General features: G+C 41.4%; 1 protein-coding gene across 1 annotated transcript in view; it reads right to left on the bottom strand.

The window, feature by feature from the left end:
• LOC142560548 (neprilysin-1-like) overlaps positions 1 to 13,276 on the bottom strand; it is a 60,971-nt gene that overhangs the window by 33,256 nt on the left and 14,439 nt on the right. Inside the window, exons 2-6 of the mRNA XM_075672735.1 lie at positions 11,227 to 11,343; positions 8,730 to 8,768; positions 8,395 to 8,436; positions 5,342 to 5,503; positions 4,023 to 4,103 (exon numbers count right to left, since the gene is read on the bottom strand). Coding sequence (XP_075528850.1) covers positions 4,023 to 4,103; positions 5,342 to 5,503; positions 8,395 to 8,436; positions 8,730 to 8,768; positions 11,227 to 11,302 — 400 coding nt within the window. The 5' untranslated portion in view covers positions 11,303 to 11,343. The remainder of the gene's footprint in view (positions 1 to 4,022; positions 4,104 to 5,341; positions 5,504 to 8,394; positions 8,437 to 8,729; positions 8,769 to 11,226; positions 11,344 to 13,276) is intronic.

Genomic DNA, 13,276 nt, shown 5'->3' with positions numbered 1-13,276 from the left:
TTAGAAAATTAACGGAAATTTACACATCAGTTTGTCGCTTTTAGTGTTTACCTCAATTTAACACTTATTAAAACACGAGAAGCTACAGGTGCTACATTTGTGACTGCACACAGCCCATGAATCATAGAAGTGTTCTTGTATATTTATTGTGCGTATGGTGACAGCGCAATGGGCAGCAGGTGCGCGCTTCGGTGTGTGGAGTCAGTTCGTACGCGTTTTTCTTGCTTTTTCACACATCCCGCACTGAGTTTTGTTCTGGCGTGGCAGATGTGTCATCACGTGTGAGCTATTCGCAGGATTTCTTCCGCGTGCGTGCGTGTGTGTGTGAGTGTGCGTGTGCGAGTGTGTGTGTGTGTGTGTGCATGTGCGTGCGTGCGTGCGTGCGTGCGTGCGTGTGTGTGTGTGTGTGTGTGTGTGTGTGTGTGTGTGTGTGTGTGTGTGTGTGTGCGTGTGTTAAAAGCACTTCTTGTTGAGCTAGTTGGTAGCTGTTCATTATAAGATATCAAGACGCCAAATAAAGAGACACACACAAGAGAACGAGAAGAGAAGAGCGCGCGCGTGTGTGTGTGTGTTTGTGTGTGTGTGTGTGTGTGTGGCTTTATTCTTGGCAACACGTAATTATTTTTCAACGCACGTTAGATGTAGTTGCCGACGCCGGTACATGGTGCAAACTTGTTCTTACGCACATCTGAAAATAAACGCGTTCACAGAGGTCTCTGACGGAAGTATTTGTTACCCTATGTATGCTTTCGCTACTACTCGTTCCTTCAGCGCAGTGAGCACTTGGTGGGTCAGAAGCCACTGCACTCAGCTCGCTAAGTAACTGAATATTCTGTAGGTCTCTTCTCAGTTACCTGTTCTGACGCCGACGTTGCAAGGATAGTGTTGGATGAGGACGCCACCGGAGACAAATGAAACTGGCACGATTTTAGACGCCATCAGACGTGGAGATGTTCGATAAAAATTTGTTGTTCCTTTCGTTTTTTGCTTCGGTACGCAAACCGGAGGGGACAAAATAGCCCCGTAAGCACTGTCCCAGTTATTCTCGACGCTATTATGGCAGCCAGCAGCTTACTGCGATAAGCTGCCGAGGCATCCAATCCTTCGTCACACGTTTCTACGGCAGCGACGAAAGGTCTCCGCGACAAGTTTCTCGCGAGATAACAGGTGTCCATATACAGCCAACCCGTTGACGCAAAAAGAAAGACATTGTATAGCAATGATAAGATATGCTACTATATTTCTCCGTTGCCCAAGCATGGTCGTCCAAAGCCAAACAAATATCAGTACTGTGCGCGATCACTAATACGTGGCATCTATCAACCCGGTCACAGAACTACAGTGATCGTGGCCGTAGAACAATATTCAAGCCCCTATTGATATTTCACGGTAGCCCGCGACCCTTCTTAATACGCCTATGTCATGTTCACATCTACTGAGACGGATCACTTCATTCCATCGCGTTGCCTGTAGTCTAAAAAAAAAATTACCGCTTTCCAGGCGACACAACTTAAATTTTAGGTTATCTAGTTGTGCAGGGACGTGAATGGTGTCAGGCACGTCAAGATAGGACTTTTTTCTTCACACAGTCATTTGCGTCTGTATTACGTGTGCATGGGTAAAGGTAGAACAATCGATAACACCTAAATAAGGCAGTACGTGATTGCATGGCCGTCTACTTATTGTTGAAAGACGCTATTTCATATACCTGTTCTGGAGGTCATGACTGAACAAGTAATTTATTGAAGATTCGCACCTACGGATGCCTTGGCTGAAACCAGATTTTTATTCATCACAGCACCACTTTTAGGCATGCAGATCTTGATCAGCCTAATGAATCTATTTTTTGTTTTTCTTTTTGAACAATCTCTTCCTTGGCCATTTACCGCCACTTCTTCGTCTCAAGTAGGTCTGTTTCTAACGTCTGTTTGTGCAAAATTAGGATGATAGTGCAGTATAAGGGCGCAATTGTAGATGATGACTGAGGACGGCGATGATGACGATTGTGATGATTATGATGATGCTGGTGATGCTAATACGTGATAAAAAATTTCCCCGCACTTCCACTCTGGGAATAAGGACGAGTAGCGAAGCGTTGGTGGGCTTTGCCTCAATCGACGCATTTGTGCATGTACATTGTATTATCATAATAGAAATTATAATCATCATCATCATTGTCATTATTATTATTATTATTATTATTATTATTATTATTATTATTATTATTATTATTATTATTATTATTATTATTATTATTATTATTATTATTATTATTATTGAAGGACACACACAACGAATACATCTTTTGACTGCAGAGGGATTCTTAATCTTTGGTGAAATAGCGACATGGTGCAAGTACCGCTGCATGGCAGAAGGGAATTTCATTATATCTACAACTTCACTGTGAACTGGGTGATTATGTGAAGTAGATGATACTTAGCAAAATATTAGAGTCGTCTTAGCAGCTAACCTTCATGTAATTTGTTTTGGAATTGTATTGATAAGACAGGAGTTTCCTGTAACCACACTCCCTTCGTACACGGCATGAGAGCAGACGGGAATTGCATAACGCTTGCAATTTCACTATGACTAGTAAACGAAATTCGGCGTAAATAAATACAGTTACATCTCAATCTAACGAAACCCCATTTTAAAGAAATTCCAGAAATGACAAATAAATTACATTTCTCGGCAGCTACCCATGGTGTTCAGTGTTACCATCAACCCGAATTAACAAAACAGAGTTAACCAAACTCGATTTAAGGCAGCTTTTTCTTAACTAAATGAGTAAAAAAGGTGTGATTTCTTTCTAATTTTGACACAGGCGTGTGCTTCGAACGTGCGCTCTAAAGCTATCGCGTTAAAACGTCTAGGCGCCATTGTCGCATCCCTAGCTTTATTTTGACGAGGCTGCACGCCGTGCCCATGCAAGGAACATCCGACTCAACACCGCCTCGGTAGGGGCAGTGGGGTTTGCTTTCGTTATTTCATGGTTAATGCGACAGATGGCTGGATTAGAGGCAAGTACAATGCTCCGGTAGCCTTTGCGTGCCGCTACGTTACACTTTTAGATTTCGAAAGACCGAAAAATCCCTTTCTCGTTTTTACAAAATTCCCGATCTAACGAAATAATTTGAGCGGTGTCATCGATGCGTCAAATCGAGTTTCAACTGTAGTCGTCTTAGCTGCCAATTTCAGCAAGATTTTTTTTTCGATACACCTACATTAGATTAAGAGCTACAGAGCACGAGAAACTGAGTGAGTGAGGTAACTTTATTTGGAATCCGGCCATTGGGAGGCCCGGGCCTGGGCCCGCTAAGTGGTCACTGAGAGATATTGCTCCCATACGGCCTCCATTGCTCGCTGGATGGCCAAAAGTTGGTCTTGGAGTTCTGAGCTAGGCAGCGCGGCTATCACAATATATCGTACGGTTTATGCACCTGATTCCCACCTCCAACTAGCGCAGGAAGACATTCTACTTCATCGACTTCAACTGGAAGTTGAATCACTTTCCAGTTTTTGTTATTATAGAGAGTTCCCTTCATTACCAATGCAAGTGAAGGTATCGCGACGGCTTTACTCGTTATACTACCAGTTAATTTTTTCCTCGTTAAGAGAGGTTCTCGTGGAACTATGTACCACTACTGTTCTTTCATTTTTGTTTACTTTGTGAGGCGCGGTAAATATGAGAAGCGTTCTTTCTTTCATTTGTTTCTAGACCAGGCTGTTTTGCAAATGTTTGACCAGAAAACAAAATCTCCCCAACACATAGCTCCGTACGGTAAGAAGTGACACTTGATTTAAATACATTAAACATGTATAGCGTCCCCAAGTTGCGCAGCATGTAAATACGAACTACGACAGAAGTAACAGTCCAGAAAAAAATTTAGTGCCCAGATAGTTCTCTCTCTTAGTTCTTAGAACATGCCAAGAAATTCATAGCGCAGTCACTACGTAAAACACAAACCTGCACAAGAAATTCATTTGCCTCCACGACGTCCAGGTATGGTAAATAGACCTACCTTTACAGGAGTGGTAGGCCACGGCAGCTTTATCTGTTACATTTTGGTGACCTTTGCCAATGGGTATTCTTTCAAGTATGCCTATGAGGAATGAAAAAAAAGCGTATTAGCATCTTATGGAGCACACAAGGTGGAAGTGCCTAATTCACTGTTGTGCATCGACAGCTTCTGCTATCCTGCATTCTTCAGCATCCACTATTAAAGCACGCGGAGAAACGCACGTATAATCACGACAAAGTTACTTATTGCGAGTCAGAGATATTCTGCACCTATCGTTTTAAAAAGGAGGGAAATGGTTTATTCCCTACGACGCATTTGTATAGATTAGTGTCCCACTGGGGTGATGATAAAGGGAGCATTTCTACTTGACTTATTTCACAGCCCTTTTTCTGCTTGCTATCTGTGCAATATTAAACTCATGACTAACCTGATATTGCCCATTCACCTGATCGGTAGGTGGCCATGCATGGTAATCTGCTTCTAAATAATGGCTGTTATGCAAATTTCTGGAGCAGTTAATAATAAAGCACCAGTGATCTTATTCACTTCATTCTGTCTGTATAACGACTGGATGGTGACGAAAGCCGAACTCTGTGCTCCACTTGTTTGAAACCGTCCCACAGAAAGGCACGAACACGAAATGACGCTACACAAATACAAGTGTTCTTCTGTTCGCTCATGTTCTTCTGTGACGCTGTCTCAAAGAATTGAACCATTACCAGTTTACCCAACTGTCAATCTATACTGTACCATGACATGCCCTATACACAGAAGACTAACCTAACGGTTGAAATATTACATGTTCCCGAAAATAGGTTTTCCATCTGGATTGCATTCTCTATTTTTCCGTGAAAACGTATCAACTTTCTCTGTTAGTAACACTACCCTGGCTGTGTTTTCTTTCATGAGGTCCTTTTTTTAAAGATAAACCTATCATCAAACATTTCTTGCCGCACCTTGTTACACTTCACCCTGTAGTTTATGATGATCAGTTTTCTCAAATTCATAATGGAGTTGTGTGTTTTCAACACTCTATTCTCTCGTAAAATATACGTTTCACTGGAGCGGAACTTACGCCGTGAAAAAAAAAGAAAAGAAGCAAAGGACCACGCGAACATGGCACTGTGTCGTTCTTGCTTTTCGTTTCCCTTGCGTCACTGCGCGAGTTCTGTCGGCACTAAGGTGTGTCAAGCAGGTCAGAACCAGTGCAATATCAACATTTGACTTCAGTTGGAGCTTTATCAGTTTTTGGAATTGCGATAGCAAGGTTACTGACTGGTGCCTTTACTGCCGTTATGCGACGTGCCAGACAGCCTCACCTCTTAAAGTTCTCAGCAGCACGTCGTTGAGCGCGTTGAAACTACCGTATGACGACTTCGTCTTCGGTATCTTGGTCTTCTTCAACCACCCACCGCAGGCGTAAGAGTAGAAGTCCTCGCACGGATCGACTTCGGTGTCCAGAGAGTCCACAATCATTTTTGCTGAAAATCAAAGTCGACACACCATATGAGATTGTACTTTTTCGTATGCCTGCAGTATATCACAGCTGCCGCAAAAGTGTTTCTGTGCTCTTCAAAAATTTGGGAACACTCGCCGTGTTGGCGTAGTGGGTTTGGCGTTGCGGAGTACGAGCACGAGGTCGCGGGTCCGATTCACGACCATGGTGGCTGAATTTCGCTGGGTGGCGAAATGCTAAAACACTCGTGTATCATGCATTGGGAGCAGGTTAACTTCACGGGTGGTCAAGCGAAACTGACGTTCACCACCACTGCGGCTTGCCTCCAATCTGATCTTGGTTGTGGCACACAAAAACCTCAGAATTTTATTTATTACCTGAAAAGCTGGATATTTTCGTGAAGTGCCTTCTACGTGACATTCCCTCCTCGGTGTTTGTTCCCTGAAATTCAGTCTGCCATTTTCTTATACCGAATATAAGAAACTGTAGTGGTGACACCGTTTTTTCGAAGGTAACTTATATTCTTTATGCTTCGCAGTAATATATATCTGACTTAGTATTCGTATATCAAAGCCCTGCCGAGTGACCGGAAAGCTTAACGAAAAGATGGCAAGCACCTCTTAAGCGAAGTTTCTCTCCACGATTAGGACAACAAAAATTCTCTATTGTTTGCAGCATTACTACTATTACAATAAATATTTTTTGTAAGAAACGGATCTATGTTCTAATATCAGTGACCCACTTCGCGCACAAAGCTTTCTGTTGAGTTCTCAATATATACATACATAACCTCCAGTTACGTTGTGAAATAAAAAAAATGATATATGTTTTGCGCACTGCTATATACCAGCAGGCTTTTAATGCCGATAGCATTTTTGGCGTTGTCAGACCAGTTCACTTAGCCGCTATCTATGTAACCATCTTGGTGGGTCGATAAAGACGGCAGTGTAGTGTAAAAACATTGACGGCTCTCGCAGATTGTGGAGTGTAAAATTGTGGGGCCATCCCGAAGGTAGTGATGTGTAAAAATGTGCGCCGAACCTCTTTCATGGTGTTCTTCATTAAAAGAAAAGGATCCTTTAAAATTTCCTCCAGTTAATTTTATTCTCCAAAGAGTGTTATTTGTATTCCGTATACATATTCAGACACTTCTACTTGGACCTGTGGTGCAAGTTAGTATATCATGTGTGATGTAGTATTCTTCCAAAGGGGTCGTTAAAGTGTCAAAATAAAGTGAAGTGTCTTAGTAAACAGAGTTGAAAGATCGCCGGATGAATGTTTGCTGTCTCTGTCGGTATGTTGTCATGTAGCGGCTTCATTTCCTTCATTGTTTGTCGCAACATTTTATGTTGGCTAGGGTTTTTAATTTCTGGAGGTGCTTTCCCACTGTGCTAGGCATGAAATATTACCTGCGCTCATATCTGTCGCTTCTAAAGAGAGCTCCCGCTCGTCGCCCACAGTTTGCAGTCTTGACAAGAATCGGTACAAAACTGAAAATTCAATAATGTTGCAGCTCTGCGATTTACAGGATTCCGAATACGCAAAAGATATGATGAAAGTAGAATTTCGATGCACAAAATTATTTGGCATATGAGTGGTATATGATAATTGAAATCCCAGCACAGTCGCAGGCTCTCTAGCGCACACAAAGACACCTGCTTTCGCCTACAAAGATCACTGTGGGTCCTTTCTTTTCGTTTTTTTTATTTAACAATACTGCGGGCCTTTGCATAGGCCCAAACAGGAAGTGGATTGTAAAAATACACTTGAGCATGGGAAAAACACGAAAAGAAGAAAACAAAGAAAAAAAAATGAAAAATATAGAAAAGAAAAGCAAACTGCCATACAACAACACTGGCATACAACACAAGACACTTTCTTTGTTTCTCATGAATTAAGGAATAACAAAAGGTGCTCAAAACAATTGCAATATTATTCTTTTGCGTGGTAAGCACAAGTGCCACATTATACACCTCGCAAATCTGAGTTTCTTTTTTGTTACGCCTCTTCCACAAGGTTATAGCGCGTCAGACAAATTTAATTTTGTCTTCAACTTTATGAAGATTCAATTTATAGATTTACACATGAGTCAGGGCAAACCATTTAACTATGTTTCCTATGTCTCTGAATCCACTGGTTGTCAGCAACATTTGACATAGCTCCGGATGTGTGATACCTGCGCGTGTCAAAGCATCACGCTTCATTCAACAATTTTCTTTAAAGTCCTCACAAAGATAATGCCGAGCAGCTTCAAACACCCAGGTTTCGAGTTCTTTCACGTAAACGTTTGTTAGTTTACCATCGGAGAACACGCAAGTCGGGTGAACATTTAGTTCATCTTGTTTCTTTTTTATTTTTATTTTTTCGTGGACTAGCAGCCTAATGTTCCCCGCACCTTCGATCATGGGCCAACGAATAGAATAACAAATTTGTGTAGGTTGGAGGTTGGATGTGTGATACCTGCGCGTGTCAAAGCATCACGCTTCATTCAACAATTTTCTTTAAAGTCCTCACAAAGATAATGCCGAGCAGCTTCAAACACCCAGGTTTCGAGTTCTTTCACGTAAACGTTTGTTAGTTTACCATCGGAGAACACGCAAGTCGGGTGAACATTTAGTTCATCTTGTTTCTTTTTTATTTTTATTTTTTCGTGGACTAGCAGCCTAATGTTCCCCGCACCTTCGATCATGGGCCAACGAATAGAATAACAAATTTGTGTAGGTTGGAGCACACAAATCTTCACGAAAGTAACAATAAATTACGCTATTCATCCTCATAAACAGAACAAGAAACAATTTTTTTAGACAGTCGTTATGTAACCTACAGTGAAACAAATCACTTTTGAAAGACATGCTACCACCTTTAGAAGGTTATAACCGTGAAATTTTTGCACAGTAAAAGACATGCATGTCTTACCTCGTTGCCGGCAAACATCGGTGCGACAGACCTTATAGCGTCCTGAAAAAAAAACATGGGGCCCTTTCACAACGTTTGCAGAATCAAAATGCTGCTCTATATTTACTGTGCTATATTATCTGCAAGTTCGTGTGGCCATCTACATCAATAATGATGATTCGCTCAACTATACCACTTCAATTTATAAATCAGTGTTTCAGTTGCGTTCATATCTCGCTTGTCATATGTCAGAAGATTAAATCCTAAACAATCACAAGTGAGGCTAGTCAGGCAAAAGCTAAGCAGAAGCTTTTTGAGACCACTTTCGCTTTAAAGGAAACGGTTGTACAACTTACCCCGTCTCCCAGCCAAAATATACGGGTTCTGCGCAGGGGCTAGAAAAAAAAGAAAACGTAAAACAAAACGACTTGATCATTTCAAAATAACAGCCCAATTCACGGCTTATTTCTTCTTGGTGACCCTGAAAATAACGCCATTTCTCAAGATAATGCGCAATTAAACTCAACTTACCATTCGCAGAAAGCGCCTGTCTTTTCAGTGTTTCACAAGTAGTCCCACTGCGATCACTGCGCTTGACCCGTCTGAGACACCGGCGCTGTTTATTTGTACAGGCGTGACTAGCACGTATTTGTTAGGCGCCGTTAGTAAAACTTAAGCATTGCGCAAGTTTTCATCGTAAGTAAAATGAACAAGTTCATACCCTGCTGCTACAGTTCATGACGTTAGTTGAAGTCGTTTGTTTCTTTGTGGTAAACAGAAGAATGATACGGTTTCGGTTCACTAGTTGCATACTAGCTTTTATATTGTGACTATACCCTAAGGAATGATGCGCATAAAAAGTATCGAAGTTTAAGAATGGAGTGCTATTGTGTTGCTTGAAAGAGATTTCTTCGGCGCCCTTTATTCAATGTGTACAATGTTGCCGTAATTGACAGTGATATTTTCCATTTTAATGTTTTCAGAATATGTCCTCATGTCATTCATGTTAACAGAAGCATGCGGTCTAACGAGTTGTTGTGAATCTATCTACTCGGGGTTTTCTGTATGCTACGCTGTAATGATTCTCCATGCAGTACTTCAAATTCATGTGCTTGCAAATGAAGTCATCAGAACTTTATCGAACACACCAAGTTTGAAGCACACACGTCTACCCCGACAGGACCCGTCCCTTCGACTTCGACTCCCATCTGGACTCTCTCGACTCGAAACAACAGTACTTTGCAGACGGTGGCTTGGTGTCACTTACACAAGATATTTTGCCTTCCGAGTCAGTATGGATGAGATCGCGGCTTGCAGTCACTGCGGTGGCGAGGAGACCATAGAACATATACTTTGCCACTGTCCTCGGTACAGCGCGCACCGGTTGTCACTAGCCACTGCGTTGGCACGCCTCGACGACAGGCCACTTTCAGAACAGTCAGTCTTGGAATGCCGACATGAACTGTCGTCGCAACGAAAATCGGTCAAGGCTTTGTTGACGTTTTTACGTGGCAGACGCCTACTAGAAAGACTATAATAATCCCATTCTGTCCCTCTTCATTTTTCTATCCTTTTATTTTTGTCACGCTCTTCTTTCCGTCTTCCCCCTTCTCTTTCTCTAGTGCAGGGTAGCAAAGCGGAGGTTTTAATTCTGGTTAACCTCTCTGCCTTTCTCTCATTTGCATCTCTGTCAGTCTCTCTCTCTCGTTCATCAAGCGTCGAGTTATTATTGTCAAGAACACCAAGAATTCCTTTAGTGATTAACCTCGCTCCATGCAAAGCAAATGCTAACGTTATCTACAAAAGGCGCCACTAAGGTGCTGGGTACCAACATAATAAAAATTTGTATGCGCCTGAGGGCATAGCTGAGAACTACAAGTACTCTGAAACGCACATAACAGACACACTTCATTCTGAACAGATTTGTTTTCACATTGCCTCTTACACTCGACAGAGAGATTTTTGATGACATATTTCTACAATCGAGAGAAACTACATCGAAATCGTATTTGGTTATCTCGGGTGTGCTCAAGCGCATCTGACCCAGCATTGCTGGTTTCCTTGGGTTTAACTTACTGGTTTCTGAATTATGTTCTAATGTATCCCTGAAAAAAACGACGTCTATAATTTGTTTTACACAATCCGGAAGGAACTTCAAATCAGAAACATCAAAAGTACTCTGCACATCAATATAGTACTACAGTAAAGCACCATATATAGGTGCACGCAAAAACAAACCAGGGGCATGTGATGCTCTAGTGTGCTGGTGATCAGCTCAACACACACCCTCACTGCACATAAGCCGACTTTACTCAACACACTTTGACCTGCGATTTATGTGCGCGTATGTAACAAAAGGGTTATGTAGCTTTCAGATAAACTCATGACATCACGGTCACCGAAACCATGTCGTTCCGGAAAATGAATGTCTTCATGTGCGTGATGCAATAACACGGCTGCATGCGCTGTGTGTTGACGGGGTTGTAGAGTTCATTAATCTTTTATGGCGGCGTCCAGTATAGTGTGTGTGTGTGTTTGTGTGTGTGTGTGTGTGTGTGTGTGTGTGTGTGTGTGTGTGTGTGTGTGTGTGTGTGTGTGTGTGTGTGTGTGTGTGTGTGTGTGTGTGTGTGTGTGTGTGTGTGTGTGTGTGTGTGTAGGTGGGTGGGTGGGTGGGTGGGAGGGTGTTAGGGGCGTTGGATTTCGTGCCTAGCCATAGTGTGGGACATTTTTGTAGGAGATTGCGCCATGGTCTCCACTTCAACTGTGCAATCACAAACATCGTCGTAAACCTGCAGCGTTTCTAGCACGCAGTCGTCTACACATAAAACCGCAAATCATGCAATAAAAACCTACCTTGATGCTCCTCCATTCCCCATGAAGTCGGTAATGTAATCCATAATACCGCGCTGATCAGAACTGAAAGATTCATATTTTAGACGTGACTCCAATGTCTGTTGAGCAGCAAGGACACTGCAAGGAAAATAAATATTTCAACGAGGGTTAAAAAATGCGCGACATCGTTTGCCAATCAATGGGCTCATGCATCTTTCTGACAGTGCGTTTTGTGCTAGGCTTTGGGTATCGCACGTCTACTTCGATCTGGTGAACTATACTTGTAAAAGAAAAATTTTCATTATTGCTGGTCTCGTTCCTCGTTATGATGCTTAGGTTATAACCATGCGCCCGGTTTTGTCATTGGGAATAAATAAAAGATATGTCTCTAGTGTAGTCAACATGCACCAATGAGTGATTTCATTCTAAAACGCAATTACGGGACTCACGGTAATATTAAGGGTGCACATTTCTGATATATTTTCCTGTATTGAAGCCACTCGCGTCGTTATTTTGTTATCTTAATCAAGGTGTTTATATTCGGTCTTCTTCCTCGGGCCTTGGCTTCGCTATAATCATAAAACTGTCAGCGGGACATGCTAACGATACCAGCATGAAATGACAAAATTTGCAATATGTACGCGAAAAAGAAACATTACGTTGAAGAAAACAGTTAAGTATGTGTTACAAATAGCAATAAGAATAATAAACTACGCTTCCGTGAGCAATATAACAGTTTTTCTTTATTAGACCAAATTGCCAGTAATCTTAGTCTTCATCTTTCTGCGACCTAGTTTTCTTGTTTAAATTAACGCTTAGTGAAGGAAATATTTAGGTGGGAACGAGTGATGTCATAGAGGAACGTCTTTCATTTAAAAGGTTTGTTATTGTCTGTTATATCAACATTTCGTTCTCCTAAAGCACGTACTAATTCATTATTCGAAACTTTAGTTCGATGTTTAAAACCGTAAGTGCGTTTGCCTAAGTTTCCATTCCATCAGATATTATTATAGCTTGCATTTCGAAGGTACCAGATGTTCGGAAGGAGCAGCGAGAACTTACTATGCATATTTTAAACCATTGAAATACTTGCTTGTTTCTTTTTAGCGTTTATGCTAAGAATGAGTATTTCTTTAAGAATGTTTTTATACGCTTCATCTATCTTTCAATACCAAGCGTCTTTGACTCTTTTGCTTTCTTACCGCGATGATGAAGTGTGCATGCGGGTAACACAGGCTGCGAGTTCCAAGAAAAAATGCAGAATTGGTAGAATTTGATTGTTTACAATGTTTGCTTGTTTTTTTTTCTTGTTTAGCTTAAGGGATTGATGAAGGAAAAGTAATAAGGTAACAAAACTTAGAAAGTTAGCTCTGCAAGGCTAAAATTTTTTAATGCTTGCATGAAGTTCAAAAAAAAATATCAGTTGCCTGTAAATAACACAGGACATGAATTCGTTACGAGATATATTTTGTTACGGAAGTTTACATTCTTGGCCTCGGTCATAATTGCGGGAATATTTACTCCACGCAACAATTGATGGATGCAATATTGATTTTACTTCAATAGGCCAAATGTGTCAAGTGATACTAATTGATAGACATATTTTTCTTTATTTCGTTTCTCATTAAATTTTCAAGCAGCGATACAGGAAAGGTATGCATCGCTGATAAGTTGGCACTGAAAGTCAGTGTCACAAACAGTTGCATTAAAGTCAGTAAGGTATCCTTGAAATGGCTACATTTGCTTTATTAAGACTAATTTCTTACTTGAGAAAAACTCCCATCAAAACGGAAAATTGCAGTGAGCAGCACTGATTGAAGTAGAGAAGCATTAAGGTGGAGTCATGAATGTCAAGGTGTCAGAATCTTTATCCTGTCGCTTCTTATTGTACGATGTATACTTTACGATCCGCTCAATTGTGCTTTTCAATGCATGCCGCCATTCTCATATTGTCATTGTAGCCTGTCTTATTGTGGCCTGTTGCTGCGCGAGACAGACCATGCTTCAATTTTAATGCGAGGCTGTATACGGCTGGCCGATTCTTCCGTCCGTCTGCCTGTCGCCTGCAAGC

Source organism: Dermacentor variabilis, chromosome 10 (genome assembly GCF_050947875.1).
Source record: "Dermacentor variabilis isolate Ectoservices chromosome 10, ASM5094787v1, whole genome shotgun sequence".
Lineage (NCBI taxonomy): Eukaryota > Metazoa > Arthropoda > Arachnida > Ixodida > Ixodidae > Dermacentor > Dermacentor variabilis.
This window is presented reverse-complemented; position numbering and strand designations above follow the sequence as displayed.